At 40.5% G+C, this 20,536-nt stretch overlaps 1 protein-coding gene across 5 annotated transcripts in view; it reads left to right on the forward strand.

The window, feature by feature from the left end:
- The window catches only part of Pan3 (poly(A) specific ribonuclease subunit PAN3), a 118,153-nt gene that overhangs the window by 32,844 nt on the left and 64,773 nt on the right, over positions 1 to 20,536 (forward strand). For 3 of the 5 annotated variants that reach the window (XM_029533695.1, XM_021186647.2, XM_029533694.1), the window contains exon 5: positions 1,707 to 1,868. The exons of the other annotated variants lie outside the window; for them this stretch is intronic. In XM_029533695.1, coding sequence (XP_029389555.1) covers positions 1,707 to 1,868 — 162 coding nt within the window. The remainder of the gene's footprint in view (positions 1 to 1,706; positions 1,869 to 20,536) is intronic. 5 annotated transcript variants of the gene reach the window in all.

A 20,536-nucleotide genomic window follows, 5' to 3' on the forward strand; every position in this document is an offset into this window, starting at 1 on the left:
TTCTAAGGAGTTATGATGTCCAAATACCTTGCTTTAAAATTGTTCCACTTAAAATGTGATTGTGGCCTGAGCCATGAAGCACATAGTATGTCTTCATCCAGAGACATTCTTTCTGATTTAGACATGCAAGGAGCTGCTTTAGCTTCATAAACCTCTACTATTCAGATTATTGGGTAGGCAGGTAAAATAGTTTCTTTCTTAATTCAACTTAACTAGTTTTTATTCGCCTTATTAGTGTAGGTCTTATGAAGAGAACTGTCTTACATAGTATAGTTTTCATAGGCATTTCCAGGGTTTAGAAATTTAAAAATTGTGTATTTTTTTTTAAATTGGTGATTCTACCCCTGTCCTTTTAAATTGTATGTGTGTTTTGGCTGCTTGTATGTATGTGTACAATGTGTGTGTCTGGTGCCTGATGAGATCAGAAGAGTGTGTTAGAGCCCTTGGGACTGGAGTTATAAATGTATGTAAGGTGCCACATGGGTGCTGGAGATTGAACCAGGGGTTTTTGAAAGAGCAGCCTGTGCTGTTAACCATTGAGCCAACTCTCTAGTCTCTCTCAACTTCTCTTAAGGTCAAATTTTGCTGTGTAGTTTGGGCTGGCTCAACACTACGAATGCTTCTATTTCAGCTCCTTGAGTGCTGGGATTACAGGTTTTTGCACCAACAAGCACAGCAAAAATAAGCTCCCTTTATATTAGATTCTAAAAACAATCTTACCCTGATGTTGCATTCTAATGATTTTTAGTACTCTTAGTATATTACATATCAGGGCATAGCAATAAGTATGTGTGTAGAGCTTATTTCAGGTTTTTAAGGAGATACCTTTTCAAGCATCTAACAGTTTATTTCCTGAAGGGGATACACATACATACACATCTTTATGTAAGTTGTATTTATGCACATGTTACCTTTAAGGTGCAATGAATGTAGTTTGTACTTGCTATAATTAAGGGAAGATGGTAGGCTCTAACATTTTCATACAACCCTGCTAGCTGCTGGGAGGGTGTTGTACTAATTTTATTAGTATGCTGACAAATGAGTTTGCCATTTTGTTGCACAATTTACTTGCTTTTTGCTATTAGTCTGTTCAGGTTACTATAAAACCTGTGAAGTTTTTGTTATTGTACTGTTTAGTTTTTTAAAATTTAGTCTATATTATTTCAGTTTTTTTCAGTATCTTGCTTTGCCTGTTTTAGAGTAACTGCCATATTCCAGCCTCTCGTACACAGAATTAAAATAATTTACAGAATGATTAGCAATTAGTTGCTTCCTTTAATTGGAGTGGTTGTGAGCAGGAAATAAGATAGTGAGATGAATTGCTGAAGAAGATTGGAGAGGTGTTTTCCGTTTTTTGTTCTTTTTTTTTTTTTTAAATCTATTTTGTGTCCCTGAAACCATTTTTCCATATTTCAGTGAGAATAGGTAAGTTCATTGGGAAGTTACATAAAGCATTCACCTTGCTAAGGTAATTTTTGTTCATGAGGTTATACAAGCAGGTAATTCTCTACAACATTGGTTATTTATGTGACGTTGATCAGCCAGTGAGTACTGTGTGGTCTGGTGGGGTGGGAGATGTTGGGTGTTATAAACTTAGGACTTTCCTAGCGATTTTGTTTCCTATCCCACCTTCCTAATGATTATATTAGGTTAGATTAGTGTGGGGATGTTAGGAGTGGCTCGGTTTCTTTCCTTCTTTCTCCTAGCCAAGGAAGTATCGCCTGGGGATGCTGGAGGAGAGGCTAGTTCCGATGGGATCACAGGCACGAAAAGCAAAGAACCCTATTGGCTGCCTTGCCGACAGGTGTAAATCAGGAGTACCCATCAATATGGTTTGGTGGAACAGAGTCACAGAAAACAATTTACAGGTAAAAATAATTTTTCTTAGACATATTTTGAAAGTGGTTCTTGGTTTCTTTCTCAGTTTGTGGGCTGGTGGATATGAAAAGATGGGCTGGCCTAGCTGATATACCTAAGTCATTCAATTGTTTTTCTAAAGTCAAAGTTAGTAGTCTGTTAATGAGCCATTATAGAAGATTTTTGTTTGGTTTGAGACAGGGTTTCTCTGTGTAGCCCTGGCTGTCCTGGAACTTGCTCTGTAGATCAGGCTGACCCTGAATTCAGAGATCTGCCTGCCTCTGCCTCTTGAGCCCTGAGGCTAAAAGGGTGTGCCACAGTGTCTACCTCACAGATACTTGTTTGGAGACTGTCTCCTCTTCCTCCTCCTGTTCTTCTTCTCCCTCTTCCTCCCCCCTTATCCTGCTTGGGAGGGCTTACTTGCTTTTTTTTTAAATTTTTGCATTGACTTGTGCGTTGCACATGTGTTCATGTCTGTACATACATATGTCTTGGAGCACATGTATAGGTCAGAGGACCCATGGAGCCCACCATACGGGTCCCAGGAATCAAAATCAGATTCTCAGGCTTGGCAGTGGCAGCAAGTATCCTTACTGAGCCATCTTGTCGGCTCTATTTCTTTGTTTTTTATTAACTTTTCCTTCCCAATTTTGTTATTTGAAGGTATACACACACACACACACACACACACACACACACACACACACACACACACGTATACTTTTGGGGGGGTTACTAGGGAGTCAAACTCAGGTCCTCACTCAGTTCTGGAACTCACTCTGTAGACCAGGCTGTTCTTAAACTCAGAAATCCACCTGCCTCTGCCACCCAAGTGCTTGGATTAAAGGCGTGTGCCACTACCACTTGACTTCCATTTTCATTCTTAAAATTTGGGAACTATTATGTGATTAGGGATAGTACTATTAAAACTTTAGTTAGAAATCTGTTTTTCCTTCCAAGTTTTGGATTACACCCCACATGTTGTATACAAAAAGATAATACAAACTTAATAACTGGGTTTCACTTCTGTTTTTAAATTTGATCCTATATAGCATTTTACTCTGTAATATTAATTTAGTAGCAATAATATGTTGACTTTGGCACAAGAATGATTTATTCCAAAAAATATTGCAAAGTGTGGTATTTTCCTTAACGGAAACTTCAGAGTTAAAGAAAACCAATCAACCAGGGAGTTTCACAGAATTCTATTTAAAACAATACTGTTGAAAGGTTTTGAATATGGTATGAATGAATATGTTATGAATTCATATATTAATAGTTTTAAAGAAAATTTTTTCTCTGAGATCTGTAGAAAAAAATCTATTTTGTTTGGGTTATGACAAATGTTTTTCAGTTTTAAAATGGAATTCTGAAAATCTGGGCCAGCTGGCTAAGTGGGGTGGGACAGTGACAGGGCTGAGGTTCAGCTTCCTTCTTGGCTCTCTTAGCACATCTGTCTGAGCTCCCTTTCTCAGGTAAAGGTGTAAAGACAGTAGGTTAGTAAGAGAGTGCGCATGAGAGTTATAATTCTTTTTTTTTTGGTTTTTCGAGACAGGGTTTCTCTGTGTAGCCCTGACTGTCCTGGAACTCACTTGGTAGACCAGGCTGGCCTTGAACTCAGAAATCCGCCTGCCTCTGCCTCCCGAGTGCTGGGATTAAAGGCCTGCGCCACCAGGCCCGGCGAGAGTTATAATTCTTAAAATTGCTGGTAAAAACATGTGGCCCTGAGGTTAAGAGAACATTTGGTGCTCATAACCATCTATGACTCTAGGTCCAGGGTGTCCAACACCGTCTAAACAAACAAACAAACGGTGTCCAACACCCTCTTAAACAAACAAACAAACGAATGAATGAATAAAAATTTTTACTAATGTGTGAAAAATGGACTCCGTGTCATCTGACCCTAACATATTTCTAATGCTGTTGCTTTATGCTTCACATTTCTGTTAAAACATGGAAGTTCTCCCAGCTCAGAACTTGTCGGCTTAAAATGCCTCCCAACCCGAGTCCCATGCTGAGTGCCTGACAACACTCATCTAGCCTCCTTACTGTGTTTGTGGGCTCCTAAACCAGGAACAAACCCGTGGTAGCTCTGACCCACGGAGGTCATTGCTTTCCTTTCCTTTCCTTTCCTTTCCTTTCCTTTCCTTTCCTTTCCTTTCCTTTCCTTTCCTTTCCTTTCCTTTCCTTTCCTTTCCTTTCCTTTCCTTTCCTTTCCTTTCCTTTCCTTTCCTTTCCTCTCCTCTCCTCTCCTCTCCACTCCTTTCTCCTCTCCTTTCTCCTCTCCCCTCCCCTCCCCTCTCCTTTCTCCTCTCCTTTCTCCTCTCCTTTCTCCTCTCCTTTCTCCTTTCCTTTTCTCTCTCTTTCTTTTTTTCATCATAGAAATCAATTCCACACCATTTTGGGACCTTTTAACATGGTTTTATATTTTTGACAGAACAATTTTAAAACAGTTTTACAGCCAGATTTATTATTTGCATTTTTTTTTTCATTTTTAAACTATTAGATCTTCTCATTCTAAGAGCACTTTAAAAATTTATTCATATTTTATTTAAAAATTATAGCCATATTTCATAGGTGGTAAGCTTGCTAGAGACTCTGCTTTTGCGTTTGTTGGCATGAGGGTTACAGTTAGTGAAGAAATCCATCTTGAGGGACGCTAACAGAGTATAAAGAGTATAAAGAGTAGCTGACATAGTATAAAGAGTATAAAGAGTAGCTAACAGAGTATAAAGAGTATAAAGAGTAACTGACATGGTATAGAGACTCAGTAAAGAGGTTGGAGATCATGCTTTTCAGACTCTGAGTCTCCACTATTTTACCTAAATTAGCAGTGTAATTATTCATGTAACTCTGTAACTAAGCTTCTGCCAGGAAACTTCATTTTGAGAATGCCAGTGATTAGAGCTTAGTAGAAATGGACTATATATAGCTTAGGCATAATTTGTGCCATTTGAAAAGCTAGACATTTTTCATGTGATTTATTGAAGTGACATCATGCTATCTTCCTGAGATTTTTAAACACTTCTTTTCATTGATTTATTGATCTTGCCTTGAGTTTTTTCCACTTATGAAAATCAATTAAAAATTAGCAATAACTTCTCTGTTTTGAGGCTTGTTTTCAACTTAATTAACTTATTTATTCTTTGATAATTTTATGCATGTACATAGTGAATTTTAAGTTACTTTTACTCCTGTCATTCTGTCTCTTTTCTTCTTCCATTGAATCCTTCTTTTCCAATAGTCTCCTACCTGTTTCCATGTCTTTTCTGTTGTGAATCATTGAGTTTAGTTGGGATTGCTTGCCTGAGCGTGGCTGGGTGGTCATTTACTGGCCTAGTCCTACTTAGTGGCTATATCACAAGAAAACAGTATTCCTTTCTCCAGCAATCGTTAACTGTTCCTCAAGAAGGAGTGGGGACCCCTGAGCCCTTTCCTCATCTTTGATGAAATGTTAACATGTCTAGACTTATATAGGTAGCCATAGCTGTATTAAATCCATGACTATAATAGCCATGTCTTGTCCAGAAGGGCTGTGGGTTTTTGTTTTTAAAGTATATCTCTACTTTTTGGGTCTATATTCACTGTGTGTGTGTGTGTGTGTGTGTGTGTGTGTGTGTGTGTGTGTGTGTATTTATATCTGGTGCCTTTGGAGCTGTATTCCTTGGAATTGTGGATGGTTATCTTGGTTCTGGGAATCAACCAATTTGTGTCTTTTTTGACAAATGTTTTTAAACTCATGAGCCATCCTTCTAGTCTCCTTCATTTTAAAAAATGTTATGTGTGCTTTGCCTGCATGTATGTAAGTGTACTGTGTGCTTGCTAGTGCTCATAGAGGCCAGAAGGGAGCATCGGAGATCCTAAAACTAGACTTAACATGATTGAGAATCATTTTTATGGGTACTGGAAACTGAACTCAGGTCCTCTGGAAGAGCAGCCAGTGCTCTTATATCCCATGAGTCATCTCTCCAGTTAAGTGAAGGATGTTATAAATTTATGATGTTCTTGGTAATAACACATGCCTATTAAAGCCAAAAAGCTAGAAAAGCCATTACACTTGTTACTTAGGATGGCAATCTCAGCATTCAGTCAGTTATTTTCTGTAGTGATCATTTTAAATTTTGGTGATCTGATCTTTTGTGTAATAAGATACACAGTTAAAATCAGAAGAGAAAGCATAGGGTGTACCATTCCTGTTTTGAAAGAAACTGACCATTCCAGAATCAGCGTGGCAAATAATACCCTAATTAGCAGATTTCCACTTATGCTTGGCTGACCAGTTTTCATCAACTTGGTCTTGTCTTCGTCTTCGTCTTCGTCTTCGTCTTCGTCTTTCTTTTAAATTAAGTGTATTTAATTCTTCCCGCTAGCCCAGACCTTCTCCTCTAATAAGATTTCCATGAGAGGACTTTGTCAGTGGCTTCATTTCCTTGTTCATTTCTTATTCTGCCCTACCCTTAAAAGTTTTGCTTAGATTTTCTCATCTTTCTTTAAAGTCTGTGTGCTGAATCTTTCTTCAAGACTGATTATTTTCTACTGCATCTCTTTACACTTATGGTATCATCGTCATTCATCATCATCATTTCTTTCTGTTATGTCTCCTCTTCCTCCCCTCCTCCATCATCAACCAGTTGAGAACAGAATTCAAATACCTCTCATCAAGGACCATGAACACTTCTCCTGCTTTGAAGATGATGCTTTCTTTTCTCCACGTGTTCAGGTTCATCAGTTTTTTGTCTTTGTGAGAAAAGGCTCTAACCTGGGGGTTGAGTGACCTTTTCACAGGGGTTGCCTAAGACCATCTGCATATTAAATGTTTATTTTAGGATTCATAACAGCGAAATTATAGTTATAAAGCAGCTACAAAGTAATTTTATGGTTGGGGTCAGCATAGCATGAGGAACTGCATTAAAGGGTAGCAGCATTGGAAAGGTGGAGAAACTGCTCTAGAGTAACTGGTTACATTTCAAGCTAGGAAGGGAAGGAACACTGCCTTTCTTTTTTCTTTTTTTTTTTTTTAACCTCTACACAGGGGATCTTTTTTTCTTTTAAGATTTATTTATTATATGGAAGTGCACTGTAACTGTCTTCAGACACACCAGAAGAGGGCATTGGATTCCCCCATGTGGTTGCTGGGATTTGAACTCAGGACCTTTGGAAGAGCAGTCAGTGCTCTTAACCACAAAGCCATCTCTCCAGCCCCGGAACACTGCCTTTCAATTAGATCTTATAATGAGAACCTTTTTCCCTCAACAAATATTCAGGAAGCAAACGATACCATCACACCTCAGAATACTGAAGTTAAATTTTTGTGTTTCTCTTTTCTTTTCTGCCTATGTTTCTTGGTCACTGCACTTGGTTTGTCCTCAAGTTCCTGTTGCTTCAGCATAAAGCTTTTTCTTCTCGTTTCCATCTTGAAGTTCTTGTGTGGGAACTTAAAACTTGCTAAACTTAGAGGAAGTCACCTGTCTCTACTTCCCAAGTGTTGGGATGAAAGGCCAGTGCCACCAAGCCCACCTTCTTACTCATTCTTTAACCAAACATTTTGTAATCTAATTTTTTTTTTTTTTTTGCTGTCCCAACCCTGGACCTGTTAGAGGTTGAGCATTGAGATTGGTACACAGCGTGGGCTTGGGTACTGAGGAGATGGCCACACAGTGCAGCTTCTAGGATTAAAGCTCTGCACAAGCACACCTGGCAAAGCGTAATGTTTGCCTTCTATACTGTGCACACAGTACCACTTCTTAGGAGACAAGAACTGATAAGGTTTTCCTGCTGATTAAAGGATGAAGGATGTTACTGTTGTATTAAATATAACCCATTTGACAAATGGAAAACTGCTTTAGGAAAAAAACCCAGTTGTAATTAGTCAAGATCTAAATCTTGAGATTTTTCTTATCATACTGTCTGCTTTTATCCCTGCTTTTTGATAGTCTGCTTGTGGTACCTCTCCTGTTTTTGGTTTCCATGATTCTCACCTATTTATACTTTTCACTTAAGTGTCTGAACCAGTGCTAATCTTAACTGCTGAGCCATCTCTCCAGCCTGTGTCTGATTATCTGATTGGGTGTTTTAAAGAACTGTTGCTGGCTTCCTTTTCTGGGTCATCCTGTCTGTCTACATAGATTGTGTTTTACTTGGATGGGCTCTTGCTTTTCTTGGGAGGAAGGTGGTTCATAAAACACAGGCACTGAAACATGTTACTGAGTCTCTGTACTTCTGTTACACTGTATCATTGGAAGTAGAGCCGAAAGTGTTTCTTGTCTCTCAGGAGATGGTGTTAATGTGGCCTTCCCTGGGAGCACTGTTAAGTCTGGAGGAAATCCACATATCTCACTGGTTTCTAGTAGTTCTTAGTTAAGTTTTTCTATTTTTGGATGGTTTTCTTTAGTCTATTTGTCCTTTTCCATTGAATTGTGCACTATTTGAAACTACTTTTTTTCCCCCTCATTATTTTGGTCATTATTGTAAACATCACTTTGATTTTCTTTTACTGAGCAGTTATGTGTAATTTTGTAGTAATTATTCTAAAACTATATGTATATATAGGGTGTGTGTGTGTGTCATGCATGCATGGGTACATACACCTATGTGTGTGCTTTTGGAGCCAGAAGTTGACATTGGTGTCATTCTTCATACCTGTTTGCTTTATTTTAGTTTTTATAAGAATTATTTTATGTGTATGGTTGTTTGCATGTGTGCTTGGTGACCATGTTTCATCTTGTAAGAATCTGATGCCTACTTGAATGACAGGATTGAATGATGTAAAGCTCTACAAAATGTTTGTGGTATTGGAGATTAGAATTTGCTTAAAAGTACTGATGTATTAAAGGCATATTCATGATGCCTCGGAAGTTTTAAAATAGTTATGAACCATAAGTTTTCGAATTACTGTGAAAGTAGCTTATGTGGTAAAATGATGAAATGCATGAAAACTGTTGGGTTTGTGCATGGCTGCATAGGGGGAGGTGTGACACAGTTCCTGCCCCTGGAGCATTACCAGGCTGTTGATCTTCATGGTCCCCACATGTGCTGATGGATGCTGTTGTTGCCCTGAAGCTGATCTGCTGTCTTTCCTTTCCTGTCAATCTCTCTGTCTGGGGAATATACTTCCCCCATTGCCATAATAAATGAAACAGATGTGGTTCTCAGGAATGAGGAATGGGAGGTGGTCATGAGACTGTGGAGGTCAAGGAACAGGCCTTCTGCTTGGCCTTTAGGGCCATGGGAAAGGATCTAGACAACATAACCACAGAGGCCATAAAAGCCTACATGATTCTTTGGAGAGATAGTTCATTGCCAGACTTAGCTTTGAATTTGGAATTGTGAGGAGATACATGTACCTCTGGTCCAGTGACTGCTGCGTTAATTAGCCAGGGTGAACTTGGAGACATAAGGACAGAGAATTAAAGAGGACTCAAGAAGAAAAGGCATGGATAGAAAAAAATAGGAATCTATAAAATACGAGTGAATGATAGACAGTTTTATAGGAGAAAGACTTATGATGTATGATTTAGAAACAAATGGTACTAGAAGGAGGAGCATACATGAGGCCATTGGAATTGCTAGGATAGGAAGCAAAGATTAGAGAATAAAAAGATGATAGATAAGCATATAAAAAGTTAGTACTTTGTTCTTCTGGCTACTCGGAAGAGTTGGAGTTGATAGTGCCTGGAGAGATTAGAGAGCTAACTGTGTTACTTAACATACATTTTAAAACTTTGTAAGGAATCATTTTAATTTTAGTAGTATATCATCTTTTGGTTTTCCATGAAAATGGTTACTAAAAGACTGCTAAATTCTGTACCAAGAAACCGCAAGAGCTGTGCCCAGCTAGCCATGAAGAACAGGCTGTGTAAAATGTATGAGGAAATGTGCTTTTGCTTTGTGTTTAGTTTCTGCTCTAAGGAAGTGAGGGTTGGGACTCATAGAATTTATGTAAATTTAAGAATTTTTAAATATTATGAACAATGAGCAAAGCCTTGATGATGTAATTTAAAAAAAATAAAAGACAGGGTTTAGGCTCTCTGGTCAGAAAGGAAAAGAAGGAAAATGATGAGAATCCTCAGGGAACAGAGAGAGCACCTGCACTGACCACTTGCATCTGCTACTGACCCTAAGTCATTACTGAATCAGTACCACTCCCATCCCCGCCTCTCTCAGGACCCTCCTCAAGCTGAGGCTGGACTTCAGCAGGTTTGTAAGAGGATCCATTTGATTTCCTTGTGTGCCTGTCAGTATCTCCTTTGGTGTAACGTCACCCTCTTGAGAAGTGCTTCTTAAGAAGGCTCACGTTACAGTCTCATGGATCCCTCTGTGAATGCCAGCTTTCTCTAACTGGTGCTTCTTTTAGGAACTCAGAGAAGTTTTGGAAGCTCATTAGATATGCTTAGGTCTTCAATTACTCACTAGGTTAGAGTGCTGTTTCAGGTAAGTTTTAGGGCCCAGGGATGGGAATATTAGAGATTTTGGTGTGACTGCAGTTCCTTAAAGTGAATGCAGTGTTTTCTGCCTCCATCATCCCCTTAGCACCGTCTCCACCTCCCCATTCCCTTTCCCTGACTACCCAGCCTGCAGTTTTCAGGTAAGTAATGGCTGATGGCCCTGGGAGACTCTTCCTCAGACCCTTTGGTGCTGTGGTTTGTGTCTCTCCTGGTACTGGGTACCTTGGAATCTGCTTTTACTGCTATTCGCAAATCTCTGATTTGCTTTTCAAGAACTTCTTCCTGTAGAAAGATTTCTTCCTTCTACCTTATAGATAGGCCATTTTTATCTTCCTTTATCTTGGTAACCAGCAAAAAAGGATACTACATAAGGAAAGGGCTCATATGTCTGGGCAACTGTGCAGCAGATTTGGGGGCCTAGTCCCTACTTTCACGCCTTTCATTCATCCCTTAACTGAAGTTTGCACTTTCACCAGTCTCTTGAAAATAACTTTGATAAGACTACCTACTAGTTAGAAGTTACTGGCATTTGTATTAGTTACCTTTTTGTTACTGTGATAAATACCACGCCCAAAAGCAATTGAGTAAAGAAAGGATTCATTTTGGCTTTTGGTTCTAGAGGGGTAGAGCACATTAGTGGTGAGGAGGGCATGTTAGCAAGCATATAACATTTTCATCCACACACATGGGAAGCAGAAAACAGGAAACGTAGTGAGGCTATACAATTTCAAAGCCTGCCCTTAGTGACATATTTCCTTTATCAAAGGCTCCAGTTCCTAAAGGTTCTATCAACCCTACCCCTAAACAGTACCACCAGCTAGCTAGCTAGAGCTAAGTGTTGAAGTACATGAGCTTGTAGTACATCAGCTCTCAACCTATGGGTCTTTAACAGAAGGACCCTTTTACAGGGGTAGCCTTAGACCATGTTCATATCAGATATTTTACATTATAATTCTTAACAGTAGCAAAGTTACACTTAGAAAATAGCAACAAAGTTAATTTTTGGTGGAACATCACCACAAGATGAGGAACTGTATCATTGGGAAGGTTGAGAACCACTGCTATAGGGGAACATTTCTTATTCAGTTTGCTACATTCTTCTCCGTATTCTCCATAGGCATGGCCATATCATGATGCAGATGGATTTAGTCTTAATTTTAGATGCTCTTGGAGTGTTTGACAGTTTCAGCACTGTTCAAAAGCCCAAAGTCTCTTCTGACACAATGATGTCTTAACTATCATTTTTTAAAAAAAATTAGAAAAAAATTATATATTTCCAACATACAATGGCATAGAATATACCATAGTAAATGGGAGCACAACCAGGAAAAACTGGACCAACACAAGGCTGAAACCAGAAGGGCAAATACAAAATTCTGTAGCTCCATGCCTGGTGTCTGGGTATTTAGTTGCAAAGGGCTTATTACTTAGATGATATTACTTAGATGACTGCACTTCTGGCTTCGTTATCTGCAACATGCATCTCTCTTTCGGGCTTGTTCTACTTTCTGTCTACAGCTAGGAGGAAGAGAGATGAGTTAGTGTCAGAAGTGGAAGAAGGATTAGGGGCCAGGTCAAAAAGAAAAGACACCGTACAGTGGTGGCGCACGCCTTTATTCCCAGCACTTGGGAGTCAGAGGCAGGCAGATTTCTGAGTTCAAGGCCAGCCTGATCTACAGAGTGAGTTCCAGGACAGCCAGGGCTACACAGAGACCCCCCCCCCCCAAGCTAGTTTTTTGCGGGGTTGAGAGATAGCTCAGTGGTTAAGAGCACTGACTGCTCTTCCAGAGGTCTTGAGTTCAGTTCTCAGCAACCACATGGTGGCTCACAACCATCTGTAATAAGATCTGACGCCCTCTTCTGTTGTGTCTGAAGACAGCTACAGTGTACTCACATAAATAAATCAGAAAGAAAGAAAGAAAGAAAGAAAGAAAGAAAGAAAGAAAGAAAGAAAGAAAGAAAGAGAAAGAGAGAGAGAAAGAGAGAGAAAGAAAGAGAGAGAGAAAAGACAAGGGTTTTCAAACACAAAGCGAGTAAAGAGCAGACAAAGGGAAGTAGAATGTTACTGGTGTAATTTCAGGAGAAGGCTGGTAAAGTGGTGTGGTGGTGACTGAGTGTGGCACTGGTCACTGCTGATTACTCTTATGTAGGGTGACAACAGCAAAGAGCAACGAGTAGGGCAGGGAGAAATAACCGTGCTTACTGTAATTGCAGCCATGCGTGTAGCACATGACTTGGTTGCACCATTAAGGTTTTCCTGTACAGCGGCACATAGTGTAGTGTTTTCTCCCTGCCCCACTTGATTCTCTTGCCTCCTCATAGAGCCCTTTTGCAGATGGCACACCTTTAGTACTTGGCCTGCTCTAGTCACATTTGATTCCCAAACCCTTCCTTCAGTCATCTGTAGTCAGTCTTATGTTAGTGTATGATTAGCTGTTTATAGGAACTGTTCATCCATATGGCCCAGAACATGGAACTGAGGATCAGTATATTCTCCCTCAGACACATTGCTGCTCTCTCTGCACAGTTGTACGCAGTCATAAATCATTGCGTGCACCCCTGGCTTGGTTATAAATACCTGTCTGGTCTCCATTGTGGTTTCCTCTGACTCTGCTGTCTTTGTCATGTCCTTCTTCCACTGAGAACTCTTGGTGTCCTTCTAGGTTACCTTCATTTTTACTGTTACTGATGGTTTCTCACCTTGTTTCCTGCTCTCCTTAAGGACCTTCCTTTTTATCTGACCTTGCTCCTCTCATCTTTGCCTATCTGTTTATTATTAGGAAGAAAAGTTGAGGTCTTCTGTCCATGTTCTAGCTTACTACCAAAGCCTGTTGAAAGACCATGCCCCTCAGGCTTCCCTGCCTTTGAACCTCCTTTTTATACATCGACATTATGTGGCATACCCTTATGTCCAACTTGGTTTAATTAGCTTGTCCTTTCGTATTCACCTCATGCTATAGTCTGAGGTCATAGCATTAGACACCTGTTTTCCCCCTAGAACTTAACTATACCATAATCAGTTATTTATATCACAGGCAAATTGTAGGTAGTACAGTGTTGGTACTTGTGTAAAGAGTCACAGATGTTCCATTTGGAATGTGTTCTCTGTGGAGTTGTGCCCTGTGAGCTTTGAAGCACAGTATCTATGTCTGTGCCTGCAGTGCCAGCCACAGGGCCCAGAATCACTCATGTACTGTTGAATGACCCGACCCTTATGAGTGAATATTAGCCAGGTGCATATTTGGTCTGTGAGTTCTGAAATGTAGAGTTTTATATATTTTGTTAACCTTTTCCTTGGTATAGTTTTATGACAAAATGTCATTGTGAAAAGAATTGAAAGTTGTAATGTATTTTGTGGATTAAACAGCTGAATTCTTGGTTAGGAAAAAATGCTTCTAAATAAATCTGCTTTTTTGTGGAATGGGACAGATAGGGTTAACTGTTAGTCATTGTGAATAGAATGTACATATAGTAGAAGAGGTTGTACCTGCATGGGACATTTTTCTCTTGAATACTTGGGGTACTGGCTTCCTGGATGGCATCCTACCGAGACTCCTTCTGGCAGTGAGCTAGGTGGCATGCTTTGTGACTGTTAGAAGGATTGGGAGCACATTGGTGTAAGTAACCACAGAGGCTTCGAAGTAAGAATGGTGGTCCTAGGTGCGAATTTCTTTCTTATATGCACAGTGAGCTGCTGGTTTCATTTAAAGTGTTCCGATTGTATTTGGATTGCTAGTGCAATACCACTGTTTAGCAAAGACATGCAAATAAAATAGAGTGGTACGAGTGACTTTGTGATTTATAATCTTAAACTACTGTTTACAGCTTTCTAAAGTATCAGCTTTTGAAAATATTTGGATGTGAGAGATGTACAAAAGAGAAATTAAAAAATGTGTTCAGCCTTCTCACAATCTAGAGACAGCATTTTTGCGAATATTTTAGTGACGAATCCTTATACTTGTCAAATACCTGCCTGTATATACACTCTCGGTCCCCTTTGTAAGCATAAGCAAGCCACTTTAAAACATAGCAATTTGTCATTGCCTATGGTTTTTAAACTTTATCTTGTTTTACTTCTGCTTTCCATGCTAGTTTGAAATGCATCAGCCCACTTAACTTTTGGTACTACACACTGTTGTCTGTACCATAATCCTTATTGCCAGATGCCCCATCTGAGGCATTTGGTAGAGCTGACCCCTCCACTCTCCAGCTGTGGCACTTGGATGAGCATGCACAACCAAGTACAACACAGTAGTGTTGACTCTGGTTGAGGGGGTGCGGGTGAGCCAGCCCGGAGGGTAAGAAGAGTTCAGGAGAGCTGGTACTGCCACTCATCTGCCAGAGGTGGCATGGGTGTGTGTGTGTGTGTGTGTGTGTGTGTGTGTGTGTGTGTGTGTGTGTGTGTGTATTCCCCTCCCCCACCACCTGTGGCAGTCAGGAGAACTGACCTCAAGTTTATGAGAGTGGGTGAGCTGGCCGTGTTCCATGCTGGTTGCAGCACTCAGAAGAGTGGGCCCTGCACCTCATCTGGGCAGCATAGTAGAACTAGCCCTGCCCCTGGGCTAGCATGAGGTGACATGAGTGTGGAAGTGGGAGCTGGCCCTGGGGTCATGAGAAGAGGAACACTGTCCTTGCCCCCTCTACTGGCTGTAGCACTGGGGAGAGCTGGCCCTGCACCTGGCCTGGGCAACACAGTGGAGCTGGCCATGATGGTAAAGGCATGGGTGAGCCAGTCCCAAAGCTGTGAGAGCAGGAGAGAAGGCACAGCTCCTTGCAGGCTGCAGCATTTGGAAGAGTATGCCCCACACCTTGACTTGGCAACACAGTGGAGCTGGCTCTTGAGGCGTGAGTGCCAGTGAGCTGGCCTTGAGGGCATGAGAACAGGAGAGGTGACTCTGTCTCCTGTCAGTGTGATGGAGGCATTGGTGACCTAGCCAGAGAGAATAGGGGTAGAGAACCTACCCTGGTTTTGTGGAGAGCTGTCAGGCTGACCAGCTCAGCTACCACTCAGGCCCAGATCCAGGGCTCTGAATTAATTGGCCCACCCCCAAACCTATATCATTTGCAAACTGTTGAGATTTGCTATTCCAAAGCTGCAGGATCTTCATGACACAGGACAATAATAGAATAACCAGGACTTCCTACAGGATCCAATATTGATGATGACACAGAAACCAGAGATTTCGAACCAGACCAATGACTCATTACAACGAACATTTGCAAGTGAAGATGTATGGACAGAGGGATATACTGTGGGACACATTGTGACATACTATAGCTTCCATGATGAGATGTTCTCTATGCTTTGTTGTTTTTTTTTTAATTTTTTGTGAGTGTTTTATTTTGTAGATAAGTTGGAAGGGCAAAAGGTAGATATGAGAGAACGGGGAGATGAGTGGGAATGGGGAGCATGATGTGAAACTCAACAGCAAGTCAATAAAAGGTACAGAGATTGGATAGGAATGATGGGTGGTTAGAGGTTAGAAGAATGGGCTTAAAGACAAGACCATATATATATATATAAAGAGATACGAGGCACTGTTAGCTGCTTTAATATCTTTGATTGTTATTCCTGAAGAGAGATGGAGTTGTAAAGAAAAAATCATTTTGAGAATTAATGGGCAAGCATTTTCTGAAGTTGATAAAAAGTTTAAACCTATAGATGAAGTTAGCCCAGAACCACAATCCAAAATACAATAAACAGAGGGCACTAAGCTGCACCAGGCTAACAGTGCTGGGGGAAGACACAGCTTTGTGTTTGGGTAGCATCTTTTCAACTGGAAATAATGCAAACTGTCAGTGCAGCAGCAGCTTTTTTTCTTATTTGATTTGAAAAAAGGGTCTCCTTATTAGGTATCCTTGGCTGTTCTGGAACTCACTATATAGACTAGGCTGGCCTCAAACTTGGAGACAGAATTAACTCTTCCTGCCTCCTGAGTGTTGGGATTAAAGGTATATGCCACCACATGTAGCTCAGATAGCTTTAGTATACAGGAAACAAAAAACATGCATATCAAAATGCTGCATTTCAGAAAAATATGAAAATGTAATGAAATGAACACTTGTAGAACTTGGTGAAACTCAAGTTATATTTGTAGTTTGTGCAAGGCCCTGGTCTGCAAAAACAAATGAGATTGTTTCAGACTCCCAGAAGCCAGAGTCAGGACCTGTAGCCCCAACATAGAGTTAGGGAGCAGGATTGTGGATAGGGTGCCTGCCTGGGCTGCACAGCCAGACCTACTCCCTTCCCTGGGGGAAAGACAAACACGTAAATAATACATTGCCACCAGATACTTTAATACTAAAGTAAGTTTTCTAGACAGAAGTGAATCCCCAGGGATTCTCTCCTCGACAATCTAAATAACTACAACTGATGCAAAAATAATATGAATAAATGATAAGAAAACCCAGCTCATTTCTTTTTGAAAGAGAATTGGCTGTTCAAAATAGTCATAAAATCTGTAGGATTTATAACTTAAAAATGACAATAGTAAAGTCTGAAATGAGATCTTGAGATATTAATTGAGCTGGATGATAGTGTTATGAACTGAATTATGTCCCTCTATCCTCCATTTATATATGTTGACTCCTAACTCTTCACATGACTATAGTGGAGATGAGGCCTTTAGGGAATTATTAAGGCTAAATGAGGTCATAGGGTGAACCCTAAGCCAGAGTAGTTGTTAGTTTTATAATAAAGGGATGGATACCAGGGTTCTGATGTACAGAGTAAAGATCTGGGGAGATAAAATGAGAAAGCAGGTGTCTAGAAGAGAGAGCTTCAGGAAAAACCTCTGGAGGTAGGTACCACCTTGATCTTGGATGTCTAGCTTGTGAGACTTAGAAAATGGATTTCTGTTTGTAGTGTCCAGTGTTTGGTTATGGTGGCCTCAGCAAACGTAAGACATTTTTTGAAAATCTAAACATATTTCAAACCCTGAGAGAATTATTACAACAGCAGAACATAGTTTTAGCTTAATTCATCAAGAGATAAATGAAAAACTACTCAGGGTCAGGGAGAGGCTGCTCAGATGGAACCAGAAGTCAGAGGATGGCTTGAAACCCAACCCTATTTCTAATGTATTAAATCTCCATTGTCTGAGCATCACAGGAATGGACAGTGTTTCAGACTGGATGGTAAGACGATTGCTTTAGAGAGACCGTAGGAATGTTGGCACTGTTGGTAAAGCGTGTCTGCTGTGCAAGCATGAGGGTTTGAGATCAGAGCCTCCTCAAGCACCTCCATAAAAAAATGTACTTGCCTGCAACCCAGCACTGTGGCTAATAGGATAGGTATGATGCTGGGGCTGCTGGCCAGCCACCCTAGCCAATAAGCAATGAGCTCCAGGTTCAGTGAGAACATTCATTTCCTTTCGTTTCGTTTTGTTTCATTTCATTTCAGAGCAGTAGAGGAAGAGTCCATACATCTCTTCTGGGTTATACGTGGGTGTGTCCACCCTGCACCCCCTGCCCCAGGTGCTTACGAATAAATCACACACATTCAACATAGACAAACAAGAAGAAATCTACATTAGATATATGTTAGAAGATCCACTAACCTGCTCAAAAGATAGCTAGGGCATTTACACATTATGTGGTACAAGCTAGACTTTGGAACATAAAATAACACCAAATAAAAGGATACACAAGAGGTGCAGGTGCAGTGTACTGTTTAGCTAGCTGTTAAGAGTATGGACATGTCATTCTTTATTGTTGATTTAGTTAATAACAGATGACAAAGCCTGATAGAATTTCAAAGAGAAACGGATAATGGTAGGGATGCTAAGGCTGTTTTCTTGTTTTATAAGAAGGCAGTGGGAGATTAGAACTTTAAACAACTCTTAAAAACCAAGTTGATCTAATTAGCATTTATAGAATACTCTGCCTGGCAACAGTCAAGTACGTGTATGAGTGTGTGTGTGTGTGTGTCTCAAAACCAAGATAAAGACCCATTCTGGATTATTATGCAAATCTCAATAAAATATGATTTGACCATAGTGGAATTAGAAATCAGTGACATACTTTTAATTAATTAGGGGTCAAAGAAGAAATAAAAAGAAATTGGACAATGTTTCAAACTGAATAAACATATATCAAAAGATATAGGATGCCACTAAGTTGGTAATAATGATAGGAAATGATAGGAAAGATTTTTTTTTTTTAAACAAGTGATTATAGCTTTTGCCTTAAAAACTAGGAACAAAATGGTAAGTCACACCCAATGAAAGCAAACTCAGAGCAGAAATGAATAGGCAAAAGAAAATTGGGGGTTAAGGCAGGGTTGGAGAGATGCTTCAGTGGTTAAGAGCACTTACAACTTTTATAAAGTGCTAGGGTACAAGTCCCAGTCCCCATGTAGGACATCCCACAGCTACCTGTAATTCTGGCTCCAGGATCGCATGCTCTGGCCTCTGCTGGCACCCACCTACTCTCAGAGTTAAGAACAAAACGACAAATGTGGATCTGTGGGGCGTATTGTCTTTTTTTTTTTTTAACACACACACACACACACACACACACACACACACACACACACACACACAATTTAACAAGATGAAGTGGACGATTTCTGAATGACAGACACTAAATTATTTAGATGAGCCCTCAGTGTATTAAAGAATTATGTTTAGTGTGTTAACGCAGGGTCTCACCGTGTACCCATGCCTGACCTGGGACTAGCTCTGTAGAGCAGTTGGCTTCAAGCTAATAGTGTGTGTGCCAGCACATCTACCTAGAAATGAGCTCTGTAATTATCTCCCCTCCCCATGCCTACCATGTATGTATGTATGTATGTATTGAGACAATGTTTCTTTGTAACCCTGGCTGTCCTAGAACTTATTGTAGAATCAGGGTGGCTCTAACTCAGAGATCCACTCCACCTGCCACTGCCTTCCAAGTGCTGGGATTAAAGGTATGAGCCACTACCATCTAGCTGTAATTTACTTTAATATGAAAAGGTTTAGATGATTTTACTTATGGATTTGCTCCTAACATGTAAAATAAGAAACTTCATATTCTATATAGGCTTAAGTAGTAAATCTTTTTTAAAAAGCTATTATAAAATTTATTCTGTTGATTTCATCATGGATATAACCCTCGATTCCCTCTTTTCAACTTTCTGAGCCTCTCCCCAAGACAGTTACATCTCAATGTCCTTTTTTAAAAAAAAACATCTACTGAGCCCAGTTTTTTGCTGCCCATATACAAATGGGTGTTGGGCAATTCATTGAAGCACATTCCTAAAGAAAAATAGACTCTTCCTCTTCCAGCAGCCATCAGCTGTCCATAGGTCCTTAGCCAGAGGTGGGCTCTTGTGAACCCCTTCTCTGTTGGAATGTTGAATGGCTTGCTCTTTGGTCTTGTATAGGTCACCATAGCTACTGTGAGGTCCCGAGTGAGTCTGAGTTGGTTCTATGTTGTCCAGAAGGCACTATTTTTTCCCAGTCTTCTCCATCCCCTGCTCTTGACCCTCAGATGAAGAGGAGGTGGTGTGAAGTAGATTTCTTGTTTAGGGCCGAGCGCTCCACTGTTACTTTTTTGCTGCACTTTGTCCAGTTCTGAGTTTATGTGTTAATCACATTACATCCACTACACAGATATGCTTCTCTGTGGGCTGAGAGCATCACTAATCTGCAGCTAGAGATAACTCATTTAGAGAGCAGTTTGATACTGTATTGCAATAATAAGTTCACCTCTGGGGACTGTAAGCCCCATAGCCATAGTCCTTGACCAGATCTACAGTACCTGCCATGGGTTTTCCCCTGGTGAGTGGGCCACATAGCCGATCAGAAAGCCATCGTTCTACAACATCCGTTCTATCCTGTTGTTGTACTCAGGGCCGTGTCTTTCCAGGCTAGCTGTTATTGTAGCATGCAGGATCCTCTGGGGGATAAACTTTGGATGATGTTTCTTCCAGCAGCCCGCATACTACCTTTTAGGTCAGTACTAGCTTGATTTTTCTGTCCTGTGACCAAAATGTGTGCTGTCTTCAGTAATAGGGGCTGAACTATCAAGTTCTGGTAGGAGGCCAAGGGCAGTGGGAATAGCCTGCATTGTTCTGGGGAACTCCAAACACCCCTGACCAACAATTTGAGGGGCAAAATTTCAAAGGTGGCATTGGGCCTGTTTGGCAGCCTGTGGTTTGTGGGAGGAGGAGCACTGTCCCTTAAGTAGAATGACTAGTTATAAACTCAGCTCTGTGTGTGTGTGTGTGTGTGTGTGTGTGTGTGTGTGTG

This window comes from Mus pahari, chromosome 23 (assembly GCF_900095145.1).
Source record: "Mus pahari chromosome 23, PAHARI_EIJ_v1.1, whole genome shotgun sequence".
Lineage (NCBI taxonomy): Eukaryota > Metazoa > Chordata > Mammalia > Rodentia > Muridae > Mus > Mus pahari.